The sequence below is a fragment of the Ceratosolen solmsi genome, unplaced genomic scaffold, assembly GCF_000503995.2.
Source record: "Ceratosolen solmsi marchali unplaced genomic scaffold, CerSol_1.0 scaffold10, whole genome shotgun sequence".
Lineage (NCBI taxonomy): Eukaryota > Metazoa > Arthropoda > Insecta > Hymenoptera > Agaonidae > Ceratosolen > Ceratosolen solmsi.
The window spans coordinates 24,868,991-24,893,700 of NW_011948412.1; the positions used below are offsets into that span (position 1 = coordinate 24,868,991).

A 24,710-nucleotide genomic window follows, 5' to 3' on the forward strand; every position below is an offset into this window, starting at 1 on the left:
TTTACCATTGTTTTATAATACAGCTTTAATATAATTTTTACGTTTAAATTATTTAAATTTATCATACATTCAGCAACTATTTATTCATAACTACTTAACTTTAGATACATTACATACCTGCTAGACTGTTTATTATCAGTATATAATTTATACGGAGTCTATTTTCTTACAAATCCTATGAATAATCGCTAAAAGAATAATAATAGAGTGCAAGTAAGGAAAAAGGTAAGAAAATAAATAAAATAAAAGAGCACAACGCGTCATCGTTCGCCACGCTAAATCCCTTTGAATGAAATTTTTGTTCCAAATTTTTTAAATTTTTTTCTAAATCTAATACCCGTTTAGTAGGACGACTGTTGTTATAGTTTACATGCCACTGCATTTTTATCGAAAACCTACGTGCAAGTTCCAACGTAAGACCCAAGCTCGCAATATAATTCGCCACGTAATAATCGTATATTAAGTTAATCTAAAAAATCGCATTTCAAACATAAGAACATTCGCCAATTGTTATAGTTGCTGGCAAAAGCGAAAAACGTTCAGAGTGGAACCAAGACTCAGTTCCAACAATGTAAATTCCACCCGATGGGATTTAGCGTGGATCCGACCGGGAAGAAAGCAACTCACCCCCTCGATATTTTTTCTCAAATTCGACCTCTGGAGCGTAGCGACGAGTTCGTTCTGAAGTCGCGACGCGACGGGCGAAGCCCCTTCGGAGTTCGGCTTACACTCGGCCGTGTGACTAAGGAAGCCGAACCTCGAGGGTTGCTTCACATCGCCCTCATAAGTGCCGATCCTAATGGCGACTTTGCTAACGGCCTTGCCGGTGCCATGGCTAACGTAGGTGGCGCTCGAGCGCAGCTTAGCCACGCTATTTTGTCGAGCGCACTCGCTTCCTAGCTTCCCGGGACTTGAGGATGGGAAGTAGGTGGGCGGGGGTTTCGGCATTTGAATCGACGGGGATTCCTTCAGTTTGAAGGACTCGATGCTCTGCATCTCGACGGCCTCGTCGTTGCTGCTTCTCTTGGTGGCTTTAGAGCTAGGAGTTGGTGGCCCGAGCTTCATGGAATTTGCGCGCTTTGCCTCTGTCTGAAATGCGCGATAGGTTGCTCTTTATAGCCTCGGGCTGTCATGAGAAACACGACTTGAATTTTTGGAAGAAACACGCTCACTGGCTAGGGGATGCTGGGACTTGTGAAGATTGAAGAGATAATGCTGATCGGGTGCAGTCAGATCTTATGGAAAAGTATTCTTGCGTGGTTTTTATGAGGCGTGCTTGAACGCAAAATGAGCTGGAGGGAGAATTCGAAAATGCCGGTATGAGTCGCGAGAGAAAATGTGGACTAATTGCGTTATAAGATTATTTGAAAATATAAAGATGAATGTGAAAAGGTTTACAGCTAAGTCGATTGATATGCTGTTACACCCTTGTAATCAGGAAAGTAGAAAGTTTATTCTATCAATTAGTAGCTTTCTATTGTACAATAGTCAATTTACATTGTGAATTAATTGTAAATAATACGGATTGTTTTTTCTTACTTCTAAAAATTTATCACTCTTCAGTTTTAAAAGAATTAAATTTAAAATCGTTAAATGGTAAAAAGTCAAATAGTAAAGTATATCGTTCGATTAATGACTGTAATCTTTGATTTTTAACTATTTAATAAATAAAGGCAAACTACTTACTTGGTCTCTTAATGAAAAAATAAAAACTTATTATTGATTGCACTGTTTATTTAGTAAATCAAGTCCGAACGATTAATCTTTAGCGAATAATTCTTACAGTTTTTCTCTAAGATAAACAATACAGGTAATATACAAAAGTTGTTGATCATCACATCAGTTTATAACTTCCAGTTATACTAAACAGTATTATTATCTTAAATGAATTTATTTATTATTAATTACCATCTCAAAATTGTAGAATAAATATTATATTAAAAAGAGTAATTGATGTTTCTTTTTGTTTAAGTCAAATCTTACACGTTTAAGAAATTATAAAATATTTTTTAATGCATAGAGATTTAAGTATGTACTGTAAATAATATTAATTAAAAATTAAATAAAACAAATGATAATTATTATTTCAACATAAAAATTTACAATCGATAATCAATTATTAATCGATAAAAATTTTCAGTCGAAATATAATATTACACGATAATCTGCTATTAATCGACGTTTTTTAACAAAAATAGTAGCTAATTTATAAACGTCTGTAACGTAAATAAAGAAGTACTATTACTAAACTTAATATTTTTTAATTGAATAAACATAACGATTATTTAATTATATTGTAATAATTTGAGAAATTAAGCATTTATAAGAATTATTATTTACATAATATTCATATCAATATATACATACTGAAGTATACTTTTTAGTCTGTAGAATTTTCACAACTCTGCACAATTTTATGAACAATTCATATTAGCTTAAAATAAAAAATAATTTATTCTTATAATTTATTTAAATGCAATATTAGTTGTAATAAATTATATTACACTATAAAATTGAATGTGACAATAAGATGTGAGTGTGCAAAAGCAAGACTTTAACAAGTTGTTATTTATTTTTTACTCTTTACTATTTTATTATAAAATATCGGCAAATAAGCATATAGCGATACAAGAATTTAAATATTAAATAATAAGAAATATGCTTTAAATTTTTTTTGCCTTTATAAAGATTTATATACACATTAAATTAATAGATTAAAATTGATAATTACTTATTATTTCTTTTATCAAATTTTTGATAAATTTTGTACAAATCTTATATATTTTCATCAAATATATGAAGTATGTAGATAAAAGCTTAAATGTGACGAAATTTTCAGGGAGTACAATAAAGAGTACAATCCACAATTTTTTGTTAAATTTTGATTATGCGTCAGCTTGACTAGCCATAGACATGGTCCTAGACTAATTACGGGAGTCGTGGGAAGCAGTGAAAGAAGCATGGAAACAGAAAAATAGAGTGATCATCGTAATTGTTGATATATCAAAAGCTTATCAAGTATATGGCTCAAAAATTTCATTTTCTATTGTAAAAATACCATCTTTTTTCATATTTCACGCTACCTGTGGTAACTTATGTTATCTTTTATTATGGTAATGGTTCATTCTTTCTTTCTATGTGTATGATGTACGAAATTATGTCACGGTGTAAGTCACCTCGGCATCATTGACGGAGAAAAACGCGGTGAAAATGATGAAGAAGTCGTTATGAATAATGAGGTCCATAATCTTACCTTTGTTGTCAATTAACTTTAATTTTTCGCCAATCTTTCGTCGACCTATTCAAGGGGGTCAAAAGATACCGCGACTGCTAAATTGTATAATTGTTAAATTAATAGGTGAAATTATAATGTTAATTATTGTTAAAGCAAAAGTTAAAGGAATATTAACAAAATACATGTTGCAGATTTGTAAGAAAATTTGATAGTTTCGATCGCCTCAATTAGTCATTTAATATTTGTATATTTTATATTATTTAAGATCTATTTAAATCTATAAAAGATCTATTTGTTATCGGCTAAATAGAAAATTATCTTTCACAGTTTCACTTTAATTATTATTTTACTATATTAACGTGTATAATATTACGTGTGCGACTAGCTAGTAGATCGCTATATATCATACGAATATAAAGTGTTCTTAAAACAATGATGAGATGAGCTAAAATGATTAGAACCGATATAACCAAACCTTCGTATTCTCAATACCGATACTTGTCGATTAATTTCATTAAAGCGTGATTGCGTTCGATTATGAGAGAACTTATTTACAATAATTGAAATATTGTGAGATATTGATTAATCATCAAAACATGATCAAATAGTTCAGTTTCGCCATTGGTGGTAAAAGAAAAGATCAGAATAGATTATTGATGCCTTATATATGTAATCTTTTGTTTGCTTGTTCAATATCCATAAAAGCAAGCATATATAACAAATACTGTACAAACAACCGCGGTGTAAGTATGAAATTAAAGAGACAAACTCATCTCACTCTTACCTTCTCGGCGTTCTGTTCCGTCGTTTGGTTGCGCTGCTGGGCGTTGCTGAACATCCTCTGATGGGCCCGTTTGAACTCCTCCATGAGCTGCGCAAAATGAAAGCAGAATAAGATTTCACACGGGCTGCACCTGGGTGCCATTGACTTATTAAGAGAGGAGGGAACTCCGAGAAAGCAAAAACCTTTACACACGAGATAAATTAAAAAGCGAGAGGGAATGGCATTTGTTACTGAATGTACACGGGATGTGCACTTTGCTTTCCTTGGGACTCGCACTTGAGGGACCGTGACTATTTTATTTTTCTCGTTGAGTCTAATTACTCATTCGTATTTATAATAAATAGTTTAATATCTTATAAATATTTATTTTATTTCATTTATCATTTACATAATTTCTTTCAAAATATAAATTTAATTTCTATAGGTATTAATAAGATGTAAAATATAAAAAATATAAAAAATTCAGTATTATTTCATTCAATAGTATTTTCTTATTTTATGCACGTCATAATGAAGAAATTCAATTCATTAAATTGAATGTTATGAAATTAAAATTCATTCCTTTTGTTTATTAGCTTTTTATAAACGTTACGATTGTTTAAAATTTTGTACCATAAATGCGTTTGATAACAATTAATATTTTTATTATTAGATGACGAAATACATTCGAATTAAAAAATAGTCGCAGTAAGATATTGCTGATATAGAAGAGCTATTTATGCATAGTAAAGCAAAGATTAATTAAATCGATAGCAATGTATTAAATCATTTAATTCTTAAAATTCGAGTAATAAAAAAAATAAAAATTTTATCGACAAAATTGAAGATTAACAATTCAATAAGTGTGGTAATCGGATTATTATTCATTTTATTATAGTGAATATAATTTAATATAGTTTTGTAATTCCACGTGGAATTTAAAAAAGTTTAAAACTAATTTATTCTAATTTATATTAATATAGAATAAACTAATTTTATTCAATTTCAATCAGTGATTTTCATGTAAAACAATTATGTTTTATTGATTGGACTATGAACATTTATCAATTTATGTTTCATTACATATACTGTATGGATACGTTTTGCATGGAAATAATAAAATCATTTTAAATGAAGAGATTAATAAAGTTCAAGTAATTTACAATTCCATGTCTCTTAAAATGAAATATAAAATTTTAATAGAACTCGAGTAATTCCGAAAATTAATAGCAGAACGTCTCCGATTGATTTTACACATCCCCCCTCCCCCGCTGTACCCCTAGTATCTCACATTCACACATGCATGTGTGCGCGAGCGCGCGCGACACATGCACATTAACACAATATGTATTTACAAACTTCTTGCTCGATACAATTCCCCGATATCGATTTCCATAACAGCAAGAAGAATACCTCTCAGGTTAATAGTCAAGGCGGAAGCGCTTAATGGTAGTATGGAGGTTCACCGACCTTATCGTGCGTTACTTTTTGTTCCTGAGCCCTGAGAGCTTCTGGATTCTGTGGTTTCCGGATCTCCTGACCACTTCCCAGCTTCTCAGCATGTACTCCATCCTGTTCTGCTGCATTATTCATGCTTCTCTGCGGAAGAACCAAAAGAGACAAAAGCTAGAGCGGCAAGTGACACTGTCAGCTTTAATAAATCAATGCCGCAATGCTTAGAGGGGAATTTCAGATGGAGATTAAAGGTAGGAAGCAGTCTTTACTGTGTTACGCGACATGAAATGAATTTCTTTTAAGGAGAGAAGTAACTAGTACCGGTGAAAAAATGCCTGCTGAATACATGTTATCTCGTGAATCTAAGTCTTTAAACACGTCAATTTTAAAAGTCCTTTATTCTCAAGAAAATGCATTCTTTGTAAATTGAGAAGTTTTGTAAGGAGTTTATTATCATATCAAGCTCAATGCAATTATTTATTCATAATTGATAGATAGTTCAATTTATTAATAAAGACTTATAAAATCTGACAATTACAATATTGATTATGCATTTGAATTTATCAATTTTTGTGTTTTATATCCATAATTTAATCTCTCTATGTTTATTCAACGTATGCGTGAATGTTTTTTATAATTTAAAAATATGGAAGTAAGCAAAAGCATTAATGATCATTACTAATTTACTGATTATAACAAAAAATTGATTTACATTAATTATTTACATAATAAAACCTAACTGACATTTATTTTATACAAATTAAATTTAGACAATTGTGAATAGTTGCATCAGATATTTAGATTATTTTTTAATAAAATGAATTATTTAGTCATATTCTCTTGAAATTTGATTTGTTTGTTATAATTGTATCAATAAAAATTTTTATTATTAATTTTAAGATTTTTATATTATAGATACTATATATCTTATATATATATATATATATATATATATATATATATATATATATATACATATATATATATATGTATTATGTAAAATTTATAAAATTAATAGATAAAGTATTATGTAACGAAACTGATAAGCTTTGATTTAATATAATGATTAAAATAAGCGATGAGTTAGCGAAAATTAGCGACAAAAAACAAAAAAATAAAAATTTCATAAGAGAGTATATTTTAAAGTTAATTTGATTCTCTAATTTTTTACATGAAAATATTTTTATTTATTGAAACGAATTGCTCTGTGCTTTATTGAAATTTAACAATTTTAGATCTAAAATTGAAATTTTTTATTAAGTTTATAAATTCTTCAGTTTAAATATAAGAAACTTATTCTTATATTTACTTTTCAAATTTTCAACTATAAATAGCCTTTTACTATTATGTATATTTTACATGAAAAAAGTAACTGTATTTCTCATTCATTTCGTAACTCTATTATCACGCTAATTCCATTTAAAACCCAAGGGTCCCTCTTCTGATAGTACTTGTTGTGAATATAGGAGTTACCTCGAGGTAAGTGCAGAATCATTACTCAAACAGTAGTAGTTTAAGATAGTACATGAATCGCGTGAAGTTTAACCTAGCGTATGCAAACCTCGTTTAGCAAACAATAGTTGTTTAATACTAAAAACTTCGTATTCGAGAGTGTCATTTACCTGCTTTGCTCGCCTTTGTAGTTCCTGAGTAATGGCAGTACTGAGATCGATGGGGGGCGGTGGAGTCGGTATCTTTGAGAGTGGTGGCGGCGGTACCGTATTGTTGGGGCGGTTTTGTTGCCTCTCCTTAGGGCCGCCTCCACAGGCCGCCGCTGCAGCAATCGACGCAGCGAAGGAAACGCTAGTTGCGGGCTCGCACGAGGAGGTTGAGAGCGAGGAGGAGGTGGAGGCGGTATCCTTGCCGCCGCACGATGACTCTAAGCTTGACTCTGTCTCCGTTGAGCCAGTGCTGCCCATTGACATCGTGCTGCCCATTTGCATTCCCATTGCGTTCATTGGCTTCGTTTCTGATGTTCAAGAAAATTTTAATTGGTTTGTGGCTCATATTTTCAATCTTGCTTAAGAGTAAGTACAGTATTCACAGCAATTGTTTTAGGCTCGTAAAGTCATTGTAATTAACGATATTTTAATTGCTACAATATATTTCATTCCAATTCATTCGTTTTCATTAAAAACTTATGATATTTATATATTTTTTTAATTTATGAGGTTTACTCAATAATTACTCTACTTTAAATGTGCTCAGTACTTGATAAAGCAATGATATGATAAGGGAGAAAAATTGACTAATGAACAGCCTTTGATAAACGAAAATCTGAATAATTAAACATTCGATTACGGACTAAATCGTGAAAATCTTCCGTAAAATTCTTTCTAACTAGCGTTTAAATTACCTGTTGACCACTTATAGTGTAGAGGCGGGGGCATGGATGGGGGTGTCGGCGGACACGGCTGATGAACTTCGACGGTCGTCACTGTTTTCCTCTCCTTTTCACCTTGTCTTTGGGCGGTCAGGATAACGTTACCAGTGCCGCCGTTACCGGGATTGATACTACCATTGATGCTGCCGTTGATGCCGTCGTTGATGTTGCTGTTGATGCCGTTGTCGACATGTCCGCTCTCTTGTACCTAAAAGAAAAGCGTACGTAACCTCGTTAGTTATACTTAAAATCGCGAGATGAAAGTGAAAGTGACTTTTCTTCTTTAGAAAAGTTTTAATTGAAGCATTGATTAGAGAACCATTTTCAGTGTTTTATCTCTACACAGATGTATACGCATTTGTGTATATATATATATATATATATCAGGCTATAATATAGATATGCATAGGCTTTTTATAGGCATAATTTATAGAGAAAATTTATCTCATATGTAAATCAGCCCGTTGAAGTTTTATTTTTGAAATAATATTTTGAATAAAAATTTTTATGTGGACCAGAATTTTTTAAATATTTTTTAATGCTCTATGAAAGTATTTTATGTTTATATCAGATTTTAGTACAGTGGTCTCATGAAAGAAAATTATTTTTCCTTCGATTTCACAGAATGAAAAGATTCGATGGTGAGCTAAATATGAACAGCAATAAATTTTGAATTTATAATTGAAACAATCTTACACTAAATAATTTACAAAATTACTTTAGTAACATCAAAGCTATATATGAACATTATATGTAAAAAGATTATTTAATATGTAATAAAAGAAAGAAAATTGAGACATTAACAATTAATTTTTTTTATGCAAATTATGCACTGCTAATATATAAGTATATATTTTATCAATGTTAGTTAGATCTTTAATTTCACCGTTTATATATATATACACATAGATCTAAATTTTGTTTTTTATTTGCATCTTTTAATGTAGGCGAAATATTATACTTATAACACTTTTATTATTTATATAATAACTTAAAAAATATTCATTTGATTATTACTTTGGTTGAAACTTATTTTTATAATTAGATAGAACGCGCAGCGTGCATTCGTAGTGAACAATAAATACAAAATAAAATGCCTGAAACGTAGAGTATCAGACTGTGTAGTATAAGTAATTGATAATAAATAGGTACTTTCCATCATTTATTTTGGTGTTTTGGATTCATTATTTGAGTTTAAAAATTCTCATAATTACATTTACGAATTATTATATTAGTAGTTAAACGAAATTTTATATCATCATCGGTTTATAATCTTGCATGTCTAATAAAAATGAAAAAGTACAATTACCTCAACTGTTAAGAAACACAATTAAGCTACTGAAGTAAGTGAGGTTAGAGATGAGGATAGCGCATATTTAGAAATCGTTTGCAAGAAAGAATTGGAAGTATTGGCTCACCTTCACGAATACGCCGTCGGTGGTGGATTCGTTGTATTGGATCTCGCGTATGCCGTGCTCGCGTCTATACTCGGCTCTGCGATCTATCTCTTCTCGGGGATTAGCATCGAAGTCATGGCATTCAAAGTCTTTAGGTGCCACTGGATCGTAGAGTGGCTCTTCGTCGAGTTCATGGCCATCGTCGTAGAGCACGGAACTGGATCGGATTTGCTGGCGTGGTCCACGCCGAAACTGCTGATGGTGTTGCTGTTGCTGCTGTTGTTGCTGCTGATGTTGCTGTTGTTGGGGTTGGCTCTGGCTTATTCGTATAACCGTCGTATTGTTCGGTTTACGCGTCCATTCTTGCGACTGTCGATGAGCGTCGGTTATAGGAAAGAAGGTTATCGAAACGTAATTTCAATTATTGTCGGTTGTGCAATGTTGCATTGTTGAATATAGAAATGCAGTTGTAGAGGTGAGTGAAATGCGTATGCAATTGAGCTATTAATGTGTACATTCTCATGACCGATAGATTTTTAAATATTGGTGAAGTTCTTACTAAGTATAGGTACTTCGTAAATTATAATGTAAGCATGGCTTGGTACATGGAAACATCGAAATATATTGGTTATATATGCACACAAATTTTACGTGGATCGCTGGCTATATGATATCAATTTAAATTTACTACATTAGATATTAGAATAAGTATTGGTAATTAATAAATTTATAAATAATAACATAAAATTGAAAAATTTTTTAAAATCATTTATTTAATGGAATAATATAATCGAGAACATTATAAGTTTTTGAAATCTTTAATATAAATTTAATTGATTTAATATATAAATTTGATCGACTCGAGCTAGCGTAGATAGCAGCTATTTTTAAAATGAGCGATGAATAATCATTGATAAAATGGATAAAAATTTTATTTGATGAAAGATATATTCCAAATCAGCTTACAAAATTACATTATACATAAGTCTATCTCGTGACCATTAAATCTTATTTTAAAATATATAAAAAATGTTGCCAATGATGACAAATAACTCGTATATCAAATGCATTTTTACACGCGATTGAACTGATACAAAAATTTCTTAATAACAAAATTAATTATTATATCATTAAAATTATATCTATTTATATATAGTTTTTGCTATGCCCTTATATATTATGTATATTCAGTAATTAAACAAATAATCAAATATAGTTTTAAATGTAAATTTTTCATAATTTTCTGACTTTTATAAATTGACCGATGCTTGTAAAAGACTACAATTACTCATAAGTATGTAGATATTAAAAATGTTAAGGTAACTTTTTTTTTACCTAAACAGAACAAAAATGTTTATCCATTATATTGATTATAATATAAGGCATAAAATGATACTATTAATTAGATAATAAACTGAACGGACCTGTTCCACATGGCCCCAATCTGGTGGACCTGAACCATTTGGCGGATAGAAGTTACTGTAAAAAATTTATTTATTATTAACAATTTTTGAAAAACATTTGTTATAACAATATAAAATTATCGTATGTTAAATATTTAAATTACGTTGCACGTATTTTAATGAGTTTTGATAATGAAGCAATTTTTCGTTGCCGAATAGAACAGATATATGTTTTAGTTTCGCTTTAATCAAGATATAAATACATAGCCGTGACAAAGGTTGTAAATTGAACAATTCTAAAATAAAATATATAGACTCATGAGTTAATCTACGTATCCTCGAGCGACCAAATTGTTCCTTTCTATTAATTTCAAAAAAACATTATCCCATTGAGAAAGTAGGACCTTTTTCTTTTTGGAAAATATTACATAATTAATTCTACTGGAAAAGGATAAGGGACGAACGACGCCTCTAAGGCTCTCGACGCTTCGTAACAACGAGGTTGGTATCAATAGACGTTGCGCGTATATTTTCCTCTCCCAATTGCAAATATACTGGAAACGAGAATTTACAATTTCTCTTAAACAAAATAAAAAGGGAAAAGAAGCAGAGTGCCTCGTAGTCGTTATGAATCCTTCTCTGTAGTTACCATTAGCTGGAATACTTTTGCTGTCTAGCTTTCGTGGGATATCGAGATCATTGCCGGCACTTCGTTCGCGAGAACACGGAATGCAGATGACTTTATTAAAGTTTTATGTAAGTCCTCGCAGAATTACATCATTGGGCATGTTTTAATCGTGCTCCAGAATATAGACGTCTGGTCTTATTTTTTTCTTCCATTTGTTTTTATTTATAAGTTAGTCTTAGATATAATAGTGGAAAAAGTTATTTGGCAGCATTAAATTAACTCACATTGAATTGATATATTGAAAGAGAATATTGAGCAGAGGCGGTGGATTTGGAAAGTTAATTTTCATCAAATTATGATTGGTAAGACAAATTAAGTGTCAATCAAGATAATTACTTGTGAACGCGGAACTAACTTATTTTTATATGCGTGATTCGGCGTAGGACATTTATTGCAAGTGAATGTTGCATTCGCTTTCACTTTTGATATTTAATATATTATGATAAGTTTTGATAATGTCTGAAATTAGACGATATTGAGATAATTGTAGTCGACTACCATTTCTATTTACACTTCACTGAATTTTAATTATTAAAAAATCATATAACAAACTAGTACAGACTGTTATTTTAGGTATTCAACATTACCTCAACTAGCAACATACAAAATTCAAAAGGTTTAAGCATGTAGTACCTTGTACATTTTTTGAAATCGAAGTTTTTTATTTTTTTATTTCATTATTATTGAATAATAATGACAATTGATATTCACACAAGAACTAATTTACTCTAAATATCACAACTTCACAATCGATAATTAAATGTGTTTAAATCTCTAACATTCTTTTGAACATGGTATGTACAATTTTTTAGCATTTAAATATTTTGTGCATGAATATCTAATATATGTTTGATTTGATTTTATGAGATGAATTTTGGAATATTATGAAAAAATATCCATACTAGCAATAAAATATTTATATTTAAAGAAAATTGGTGTTATTAATATTTGAATAATCATCTTAAAACATTAAGACTGAAACATAGAGCTTTAATAAATATATTAAATATAATTAGGAATAATTTAAAATAATAATAAGTTATTATATTGTATGCTAATGCAATTTCATTGTAAATAAATTTAATATAACTTCTATAGGATAAATTAGTCTCCTAATAAATATCATGATTATACATATTTTTTAATTAAATGCGAATTACAAATTTTTATTGCAATTATGAAAATATGGTTTGTACAAAGTTATTAAAAAAAAAACTGTTAAACGACCATTCTATATTCGCAATATTAGGTATGAAAAAGCATGAAGATTTTTATCTATAATGATTATTATCTTGTATATTAAAAAGGTTCTATAAAAGTTAGTTTTAATTCAAATTATAAAATTTGGCAATTGTGATAGAAGAAGTTGAACATAATTTCTTAGGAAAAAAATGCTCCATTTCGTGAAAACTAATGGTATTTTTAAAATGTCATTTAAAATTAATTGCGGCCAATGACTTCAATGCCATACGCAATGCCAGCAATCCTGTTTCGGATTTTTACTTTGGCAAATAATAAAATCTTACTTTGCCAAATACATAAAAATCCATAGAACTTTCAAAACTGTATTATTTAAAGTAAGTCTCTAAAGAAGTCAATAAAACGTATCTAGTTCTCTATTTCTCGAAGATCACTAAGGAAATCCGCAGTCTTCGGTACATAGATTTAGTTGTCGAGCGACTTGACTTCCGGTCCCAGTCCCCCTAATCATATCTACCGCATGCTCGCTACCACTCTACTCACCGTCCATTACGATTGCAAGATTGTTGGAAAAGCCTTGGGTCGGCAACTCCTCGATGCTGAGGCGATGAGACGGGGTTCGGTAGGTGCATGGGCGGCGGACTTGGAGCAGCGATGCTCGAATTCTCGGAGTCGTAGCCGCTGGAGCCGCGCATCCAGAGAGCCTCCGGGCAGTCATACACGTGGTTGACGATCGGCCGGTTCACCACGAGGTCGAGGACCGCTGCGTTTCGCATCACCTCGATTGCTCTCTCGAAAGGCAGGTCCGTCAGGCTTTGACCATTGCACCACAGGATTATGTCGCCGGCCTTGAGACCCGCCGCTCGCGCTGGACCCCCTTCCCTCGTTCCCTGCATTCACATAAGCATTCAAAGTTTTAAAAACGAGCGAATGTTTTAACGCAAGATTTTCGAATAACGAACGTTTCGCTGGATACTCCGAGTAAGCGCCGATCGAGAGCTTGGTTATGCTTCGTAGCTTGACGATTTTTTTGTGGGCAAAGACAATTATATCGATAAGGCGGCGTTGTTATAATAACAGGACTTGTATACGCCCTTAACGGGACTTGTCTAGTTAAAAATATTCGCAGTGAGGGAACTAAAAGAGGTTTTCTTACGGGATAAATATAACGTGTGCCACATCCGCAATGAGATATTAGATTCCATGAGTTCATTATTTCAGAAGCGTTATTACAAGATGTATAAACATGTAATAGTCGAAGATTATGTTTTTATGAAAACGAAGCTTAACATAAATTTTCTTTAATGGATATATTATGTAGACCGTAAAGAAATGTAAGTTAGGGAAATCTTGAGCATGTGCATACCAATTCTTACCACACTGGCATATACCTTCTATTTGCAATATTCTAAAATCGTAATGTAAAGAATTATGGCTATTTTTTGTTACTATAATAGGCGAAATTTAGATCGTGTCTTAGGAAGCTAAAGCTCTAATTTCTGATTTTACAGATCACATAATAAATTTAAATTTTAAAACAAGTTCTATGAATATGTATTGCTATCATGCGCTACGCAAGTTATCGCAAGAAACGAACGTTAATGTTGGATATAATTTAAATTGTACACTGTATATATTATTTGCAAGTATAAAATAAGTGTTGAATAAGTCCAATAAAGTAAATGTTTTACTACATATTGTATTTATAAAATTATCATTGTAATGGTAAAAAATGATAGAACAATGTATTATTGATCTATTTTTTAATAAGTCCTTATACACACAAAATCTTGTAACCAACATACATTGAATATTCAATTAAAATGATTAAATCAAATTTAATTCTCTGCTAAGTAGTTGAATGACAAAAGTATTTAATAGTGGCTAGAAATATATTGGATTTCTTACTTCGACATTATAATACTGTTAATAAGATCATTTATTTTTTAGTAATATTTTATAATTATTTATGAAAATATCATAAGTTATAAACAGGCAACTAGAATATCTATTCAGATCCTCCACAACTATAATTTATATGGATTATGAATAAATTATTCAATATGTTAATAGTTTAATTATTCATCTTTAAATAGATCATGTGAAATCATTGTTTGACTTTTGTATTACAATTACATTCTTAATAACGATCCTTCCGTTATAACATTCTATTCGCGTTAAAAGATCCTTAAATTTAAAATAAATATAACTAATTACTTGAACAGTGAGACCGGGTACTATTCCCCTGCAGACGCCACAGCCAAGTCTGCCTTTTTCTCCCACAAGTATTCGGATTCGGATTTCATTGCTGACAGCATCACCGTATTGCAGTTGCTGCTGTTGCTGCTGCACCATGTGCCACGTGACTGGATCATTTGGGTTACTAAAGAAATTTACATACAGCTTAAGGAGAGTCTGATTGCTACGTTGTTTCTTATAGTTTAGCGGTAAAAATGTAATCTGTTTGGAAAACAACAGGACAATCCTCGGCTTGCTTGATATTAGAATACTTGGAGAAATTTAAGAGAAACAAACAATGCTCTGGGAATAAAAAAAGTATAAATCTTTAAGTATAAATTTGGTTATCATTGAATTACTTTAAATTATTATTAATAAAACAATTAAAAATGTCCAGAATATGCTTTTAAAAAAATGCTTAATTCTAGAAACTCACTCTTTAACTGGTATCATGCCAACACCTAAAAAGTAAATATTTTTTTACTATATTTACATTATTCAAATACTGAAGTTTTTACAAATTATACATACTTCTTATTTTAAGAACAAGAACTTGTTGGTTTTTCGCTAAAAGTGCAACTTCTTGATGAACAGCATCTTCAACTGGATATCCGTTCACGCGAAGTATTTGATCTCCGATCTATTTATTATATTATAGATAAGAAATAATGTTTTCCTTTCATTATTATTGAATGACTTATCATAATTGCATTATTATATGACTATTATCATAATTGCAAGTAACGTGCTCAGATAATTTAGTAACGTTAATAGTAATTGCAAGATTTCATTGGCTACTTATATGACAAATTAAATATTTAAGTTACATATATTTAAAAAAAAATTATTATATTTATTATACTTTGACTATAGTACTTTTTAAAATATAAATCCGATTACTTTTTATCCATGAAATATATATTCATTTTCAACTTATTTAAATTAGCCTAATAGTGAATAATATGTAATTTTATATTTTATTGAATTGAAGCATAATGTCTACGTACAAATTTTATATACAAATACTTTTATATGATAATAATTGAAATAATTACAATTTAATAAATTTATATGAATGCATGTATATATATTAAAAAACTTAGCATTATATTTACTAAATATGGTACTTAATCCCTAAACGAAGAATGACAAAAGTTAAATAATCGAAAAAAACGTTTAGGTGAATTAGTGAAATCGCTGAAATGCAGATATTATAAAGTAGTTAATATTAATAACTAATAGAAATATTTCACAATCGCAAAATTATCTATATAAATATAATATATTATATTTCTTTGAGAATAAAATAGATTCATTTTATTGGTATTTTACAATTTTAGACATATTCAAATGCAATGTATTTTCAATCACAGGTAGGTTTAAAAGTTTGTTCATTTATTGTTTTCCCGTTACTTATTGCTCACGTTTATTTTCGAAGATTAGTAATTATATGAAAAACATTTCTTATTACGAATGCGTTTTATTATAAGTTCTTATAAAATTTTAATTTTCCAATTTCAACAGTTTTCTTTTTAATTTTTCATGACAAATGTATGATAATAAAATTTCTTACTAAATTAATAATAATAGTAGAGTATTTAAGATAATCGAATATTACTAATAGTAAAGCAATTGTGAATTTTTAATAGATATATGTTCAATTTTTAAGTTAACTTTTATTTTTGTAAAATTATTTTTACGTTCAATGTTTATGTTCAACATAAGTGAGTATAAATTTTTTAAAAAAATTTAAGCGAATATTTCTTTCCACCAATTGTTTATCGGGAATTAACAAATGCCTGCATACTTTTAGACAAATAGTGTTATTATACTAATACGTTTAATTCAACTGAAAACACATACAGAATAAACGTGTTATCTTCATTTAAATTTGGTAACTTTGAATTTTAACATTTCCGAGTACATGCAGTTTCAATTTTAATTAAACATATAATTATAAATTTGTAAAGAGATACTCATTCGATGTTTTACAATGACTGACGTACGTTTGCCATAATTAAATAGAATTTTGGCTAAAATTAATTTTGAACTGTACCAAAAAGTAAATAACACGCTATGCGGCGCTTCATATTATTAACTATTATTAATTATTCAGGGTCGGGTAGCATCTTTGTAAATTCGCATGAATTATTAATGTGAGAATCGAGAAAAACAAAGACGCATGCATCTCTGGTTTAATTTAGTATAGGCTATATATTATTATATTCTGTATTCTATTCCTATATAATATACTATATTCCTATACTTTAGTATAGGCTGTCTTGACTTTTCGTCGTTACTTAATAATCGCTGCTGCACCGTCTCATCGGTTCGTAAAATATGATACTTACCCTAAGGCCGTTCCTGTGCGCCTCACCTCCGGGTACGACGTCACTCACATAGAATCCAGCAGCATACTCACGTCCTCCTCTCAATGAAAACCCGAAACCCGAAGCGCCTCGACGCCTGAGCTTGACGTTCCTGGTGACACCGATGACGGCCATGCGACCACCGCTGCCTCCGCTTCCTCCGCCGCCGCCGCCGCCTCCGCCGCCGCCGCCGCCGCTGCCACTCGATGGCATGCCGGGCCCCGATAAGCTTGACGTGCACGTACTCGAGGCGCTCGAGGAGCCAGCCCTGCGACAGAAAATCGAGATGGTCAATTGCTGTTTTATTTCTCTGGCTTTTTAGCAATGCTCCCAAAGAAGATGAGGGAAGGAGAAGGGAAATGAGGGAAGGGCTCCTGTCCAGAGATTCGTCTTTCTTGGAAATAAAAAAGAGGTCTTAATGGCAGCTACATACTGAAGTACGGAGGTTCATCTTTCTTATTGTTCGATGAAAGTTTAAAAGATTTGCTCTTTTCATGCCTCTCCATTTTCTTCTACTCTTTTTAGAATCTCGAGTGAGTCACCAGCAGATATGTGCAAGCGGCATTAAAGGGGATAACAGGTAATAATGCGGTTAATGCGCCGCCTCTTACTGGCTCGTTCCGTGAAAATAAAAGGGAAATCAGCGAGCCTGTTTTTATCTGACGAAAAACCTTCACTTATAATTCGGATTAAAATGCTCCTCTCGGTTAAAAGTGAAACTATTTTTTCTAAATAGACAGGGTCCACGCTGTGAATAATGGTACTTTACTTCTGCAGGTCTAAAAATTGTAATTTTAAAGCTTGAATTTTCTTTCTGGGCGGTGAAAGTTCGCAGTACGAATGAAATATAGGGATTACGTGCCAGCGAATGTGTAAAATTATCTAGACCTCTTACGGGAAAAGCATTCTAGGAAAAGTGGGTGTCTTATTAGAGTTATATAATACTTTATTCTTGTCGAATATCTCAGGTGTGAGATAACTTTTGTGTGAGGAACGGATATATTCAATTAGATTTCCGAATATTAACGTGCATAGATATGCAATTACTAGAAAAGCATTAGTATAGTACAATTCCAACAATGTAAAATATGGTTGTGAGTTTAGTTGTTTTTTATGATCTTGATGGATTCTGCACAATTTTGCCGATTAGAAACATTATAATTTCATATGGTTCGAATTTAATTTTTGTACGCATTCTCCTTTGAAATGCCTAATTCTAACTTGCTTGTACCTGAATTATCTTAAACGAGCTAATGAATCGAGATAATTCACGTATTTAAATCATATATGTAGCGACGGTATTTACTGATTCTTAAAATTTGCACTAAACTATGATTATTCTATAGCATTTAAAATTATCATGCACGGAGATAATTGACTGCTATAGTTTAATAAAATTTATGTAAGTTCCTATGGCGTTCGTTGATAAGAATTATTTATAATTTAATACAAGTGAATAAACTCGTGTTCTTCAAAACAATACAAATATGTTATTGTTTCAGAAAATTACAGATATTAAAGTATCCAGATAAAAAAAAGTATTTGCGCTGGATAATTTGTAGAAATTTCATTCTAACGCGTTATTACACATTGATATTTATGTGAGTGTTTCTGAATTTATCGTTTCATGACTATCAGAAAAGTTCATGATAAAGTAGACTATCTATAATATCGACAAACTAAAATAATATTTTATATTTTATATATATATATATTATAGTTTATATTCTAATTATTTTAATTTCACGAACATTTACCTTAAAATTAACTCTAGTAAATTATTATTTATGTCTATACTTCGTTTTATACAATTGGCTTGTATTGATATTCTCATAAAATTTAATAACAACTAATAAAATTTAGACATATATATTTGTTTTGAGTATTTTTTTGAAAATACATTAATTCTGCATATTTTCAAATCAGACAATATGTTAAGCATAAATCTTTGTAACACATAAAATCTTCTTACATTTACGTGATAGCAAAGATTTTTCAGATGCAATTTGCGTTATTTTAGAAATCTAAGGAGCTTAACAAAAAAGTCGTGTTTTTCTAGACCAATTCCAAAAATTCTTTCAGCCTTTTCATAATTATAATGCTTCGACGTGTGTACTGGTGTCATAAATAAGGTAGCTTTTCTTTTTAATTCTGCTGTTTTTCATGAAAAATTATCAATTCTTGGGACAGCTTTATTAAAGCATATACCAATCATGCACATGATGATAGGCGTTCGCATAAACTTTAAGGATACGGCTGGTTTTATGAGGGTAGGTAAAGCAACGACAGCATACCAATTACTCTGTGAATAACTGCATTTTAAATAATCAATGAAAATTCGATTAAAGAAGGACATAAAATGCTCACTTCCATTATACTTTTTTGATCAGATTGAAGTATCGAAAGGTAAGGATAAATAGTAATTAAGAAAAGAGACCTGATGATACGTACGTAGTCACTAAAGTGTATGTGCAAATCCTCTGCTGGTCTTCGTACTTAGAAAATGGCGTGTTTAACGGTGCACCAGAAGCAGGAGCGTAAGATTCGAGCGAGATATCGTGTTCGCGACCTGAGTTGGAGAGCGCATGCGCCCGCGCTTCCCTTTCCTGCATGTGGGGCGTTATGAAATCACGGAAATATGAACGAGAAGTCTTACTTTGCCAAAGATGTGCTGTATTTGTTCTATTACCGAGAGTAATAAAGTGGAGAACAGGAGATGAGACTAATATATTCTGAAAAATGTTTACTTTACTCTGACCTCTCTTTGGTTTGGGCACGATTCCCCTTCCCCGGCCTTCCGTTTACTATACACACACTGTCAAATCACGCAATCGTGACGTTGTAAAGCAATCGTATTCTCTTTTGCTCTTTCTTTTGCACTCCTCTTATTTCTTACTCAGAGAAGAAATCGTATTCAGAAATTAGCAAAATACATCCGACTTGTCCACTATTATTTTGAATGCCCTTGAGTAAGGCACATGCATTGTTATCGGGTCTAAATTTGTTGGTGATTTCATTCGTTCAGCTTTATGAGGAAAAAAAGGGAAACACTTTGAAACTTTAAACTACTCAAGGATTTTTATAATCCCTTTAAAAAAGTACTCATACATAGGTAAAAATTTCAAAATGTTAGCATACAACTTTGCTCGCTATTTTTCTGAAAAATTTCTCGTGTTTTATAGCTTGTTTCGTATGTGAATAAAATGGATATATATTATTCAATATACTGCCTTGAATGCCTGTAATTAATAAGCAATAAAGCATAATCTGATCTATGCACTATTTAAGTCTCTATCTCTTGTGAATGCTTTTAATACAAGAGTCCGATGCCAGAAAATGCCATTGTAATTGACTGCTATAATTGTGCAATATTAATCAAATAAAAAATAACATTATGTAGTTCGAGTGAAGAATAAATTTGAGAAGATTGGTATTTAAACTGAAAATTTCTAAAGATCGCACAACTAGAGAGTATGAAGCTAAGCATGAGTATGAATTATTGAAGTTGAACCATAAGTAGATTGTATTTTATAAATGCAAATATTTTATTAAGTAAAAGTCATAAAATAAAACAGCAATTGCTTATTTACAAGAAAAAGTTTATACATATTTATGATACAGTATAGCTGATGATTTATAGTTAAATTATATGTCTCGAGAGACAATAAAATTCTGAATTTAAAATAAAAATTTAGTATTTGATCCTCATTGGAAATTACACAGTCTTTAAATTGTAGTAGCCCTGTAGCATCATATTTAATGGAACAATATTAATTTTTATCTTTAAACCGAGCACATTATACATGAGTATAGTATATAAAAAGTAGAAAATAAAAGATCATAGATATTCACACACTGCAGCTACGATTAGGCCAATGCCACATTCGCAAATTAATATTCGCCTTGGAAAAATACCTATTTTATCTGCTAGTATATATAATCCCGATGCGATATATTAAAAAGCCACCGCAGGCATTTGTACACAAATTCGTTCAGTAAAAAAAAAAGGAAAAATAGAAAACCTTGGCTTTGAGCAAAATGCAGACTTTGTACGCAGATATATCATTCGGACGAAATTATTTACGGTCGTAAAATCGCTCCTGTGAAAAAGAGACAACAAGAGAGAGCAAGAGAAAAAACAGAGAGTGTGTGTGTGTGCGTGTGTGTGAGAGAGAGAGAGAGAGAGAGAAAGTCGAATGCCACAAGATACGACGTTGCTTGTCTCCCATTGCAAGGTCGAATCACCGGCAATCAAAACACGTACGTATGTACCGTTAGCCTGACGCCTACGCCGATTGTTAATATCGTATTTGGATTATCTTTGATGAAGATTATCCTTGTGGTAGTTGAATCATTTTTAAGATTAACACGAGATTTTAGGAGTACAGGATGAAGATTAAAATCGATCGAATCAAATCTGTATTATAATATACATTAATATATGTATTATATAGTAAATATAATGCAACCATTAGATTTATTTTTCTATTGTAAATTGAATAGATTAGGAGATAAAGGTGTATCATGCTTCTGTAATATATTAAGCAGCTCAATTCTCATATTTTTTAAGATTTAAATGTAGAAAATCCTATCATCGAGTTTCCAATGCTTTGACATAATGAGAAGTTTTTGTGGTATACTTTTTTTATCATCATGCGAAAGCTAGAGCTCAATGTTATTTAAATGGTAGTATCTTTAATTTTTCCTCTATTTGTAGTACATTTTTTGTCACTTTACTATCCATTAAATATTTTACAAAATCTTAAGAGTATCTTTACAGTTAAACCGTTTGGATGAATAGTCTGGTCTTTTAATTGTGTTGGTTGACATTATCTATCGTGTTCCAGTTCCTACCGCTATATATTAACATCCATTAATTAATCACATTGATCCTTGTCGTTTAAATTTCAATTACTCCGTTCTCCAGTCCTTCCGATGAATAGATCGAACATCCATTCAAGTATATAATTATAATATCGAATTATCTTCGTGTGGCGATAATGCATTATCATTAATTGAGTTTAAATTTTTTTATAATAAACCATGATATATTAATCGTCAGTATGAATATGTAATTTTAAATGGTGAAAATAAAATTATTATTAAAAATTGAAAATATTTTTTATTCCAATTTTAACTAATTAATAGGTATTTTAAATACCTATTTCGATTCTATACTAAATAATGCTTTTAATTACAAAAATCATAGCGGATAAAAATCATCCGCCGGGGTGTAGAATATACAGTGATAATCTAATCTAATGATGATCTAATATAACAAAATCAATGTAGTACTGATTAGCAAATAAAATATTACGTGAAAATGAAATTATTTTAACAAAATACACATTTCGGATTAACATTGAAGTTACGACTAAAGTGAGATATAATTCAAAAGTAGTTAGATAAATAAAATAGTATATTCTGGAAATTAATAGAATAAAATAAAGAACAATATGAATGAAGTAAGTAAAATAAATTTCTAAAAAGATAATTTTTTAAAATATAGTAGCCCATCGTTAAATATTCATTGCTATTATGAAATCTTTGAATCAGAATTTACAGATCTTATATATATATATATATATATATATATAACAATGCAGACATTTGTATATAAAGAAGAATCATAGACCATAAATATCAAGTAGAAACTAGTTTTAACGTACGACAAGAAAATGCAATGAAAAATATTCAAGATGAGGTTAATAACAAGTACAAAGAAATTACATCTATATGCATACGAAGCTTTACGTGCATATTATTATTAAATAATATAATTACGCAACATAATGTCAATCACACATATACCTTATAGAGTAATAAGTAATTTACGTCTGAAACTTTATTTCAGCCTGCGAGAAAAGGTTGAAAATAATCTCCAACCTCAGGTAGAATAAGAACAATACATGATATGGTAATAATCTTATAGTTCGATAATAATTGCAAGTTTAATGTAAATAAAATTATAAGATTAATTATTTAGAAGATAAAGACAGATATGAGTTTCCGCTTAGCACATTAAAACATTTATGTTCTTATTGTTATCTGGAAAAGTAAATAAATTTGTAGAAAGCTAGCGATTCCGTAAAGTTGATTAAAATAGCATCTACGTTGAAATCGTATAATTTTATAAAATATTACACATTGTGTGTCGAAAGATGATTGATACATGATCATAAGTCCTCGGGACTTTTCCACATTAGCTCAACTTTCTCCGCCGATCTCCGTGGTTTGAGATCGATTTCCCATATTCTAATATCTGTGCAACGTCTTTATACATAATACATATTCAACAATTCAATAACTTTGATATATTTACAAAGCATACTCTACTTTATCAATTCATAAGTTGCACGGCATTAACATAAATAAGATAAAATATTCATTAATTTTAGAAATACTTTAATCTAATTCTCCATATTTAGATTCTAATTGTTCAATGACTCTATTCCAATAAAATGACACGCTACTAATCTTTCTCCCATTATAGAAAATTTAGTCATCACTGACATAGTATTTAAGCATAGTAAGAGCATAAGTAAGAGAGAGGAAGGTGCTCATCCCCAAATGCATTTTATTCAAAGCGCGTGCGCGTGCTGGCCGTTATAAGTTCTTGAGGTTTGCGCAGTGTGAATTATAACGGGCATAGCAAATGTGCGGGTTGAAGAGTTACGCAAACTCTGACTGGACGATTTTGTATCGTCGTGGGCGCGTTGCTAGTCGTTAGTAGCTGAGGAAAAAAGATCGTCGATTGCACAACAATGGTGAATTAAAGTGGTGACGAGAGTTATTGTAGGGGCGGAGAAAAATACGGGGGGCGTAAATGATGCGTTGTTAATGTGAAAGCAGACAAAATGTGAGGCTTTTAATTATTTAGGTGATAAATTAGTGATAATTGAATTTTCTAAATATGTCTGTACCTTGAAAAAAACCTTGATTTTATGGATTCAGCGAATTCACAATAAGAATTACAGTAAAAGTACATAATATACTTGTAGTCATTAAAAAATATGTAGTTTATTGCTAAGGTATATCGTATCAAAAATAATATGGCCTAAATGGAAAGCAAATTGAATCTGTAAGTTGAAGTTATCGGAAATTTAATCGGATACGCGTAATGTTTTCAAGATTATTTATTTGTGATTTTATAACGAACATAGAAAATTTCTATACGATAAAGAAAAACTAAAATTTGTAAATAGTTGGCAAATCGATCATGAATCATGAGGGGAGGACTAGCTAGATGAGAATGCCAAACAATCATTTAAAAATGGGTACAGGGAAAGTGTACTGGATATTATATTTTGAGGGCGCGGCTAATTCTAATATATTGTACTATAGCCATAATACTTGCAAAAACTAAAAACATGCCTTAGCTACTTTTTGCCTATTCTTAGTTATTCTCATTAATATACCAATTGTTCTAGTTTATTATTCTATTCTAAATGATTTCCAGAGACGTATGATATGAAGACCGTGGGTAGTTAAAGGAACAGGTGAATTATTTTCCGTTGACTATGGACATTCCATAGTCCAGAAAAATTGTCGGCGATAATATACTTGACATTGTGTGGAC

At 30.8% G+C, this 24,710-nt stretch overlaps 1 protein-coding gene across 1 annotated transcript in view; it reads right to left on the minus strand.

Moving 5' to 3' along the window:
* Positions 1-24,710, minus strand: part of LOC105363132 (uncharacterized) — a 74,156-nt gene that overhangs the window by 2,221 nt on the left and 47,225 nt on the right. The window contains exons 2-13 of the mRNA XM_011500740.1: positions 17,114-17,399; positions 15,294-15,402; positions 15,199-15,223; positions 14,742-14,907; positions 13,068-13,414; positions 10,658-10,712; positions 9,255-9,602; positions 7,810-8,044; positions 7,076-7,422; positions 5,469-5,597; positions 4,020-4,106; positions 628-1,089 (exon numbers count right to left, since the gene is read on the minus strand). Of these exons, the coding sequence (XP_011499042.1) occupies positions 628-1,089; positions 4,020-4,106; positions 5,469-5,597; positions 7,076-7,422; positions 7,810-8,044; positions 9,255-9,602; positions 10,658-10,712; positions 13,068-13,414; positions 14,742-14,907; positions 15,199-15,223; positions 15,294-15,402; positions 17,114-17,399 (2,596 nt within the window). The remainder of the gene's footprint in view (positions 1-627; positions 1,090-4,019; positions 4,107-5,468; positions 5,598-7,075; positions 7,423-7,809; positions 8,045-9,254; positions 9,603-10,657; positions 10,713-13,067; positions 13,415-14,741; positions 14,908-15,198; positions 15,224-15,293; positions 15,403-17,113; positions 17,400-24,710) is intronic.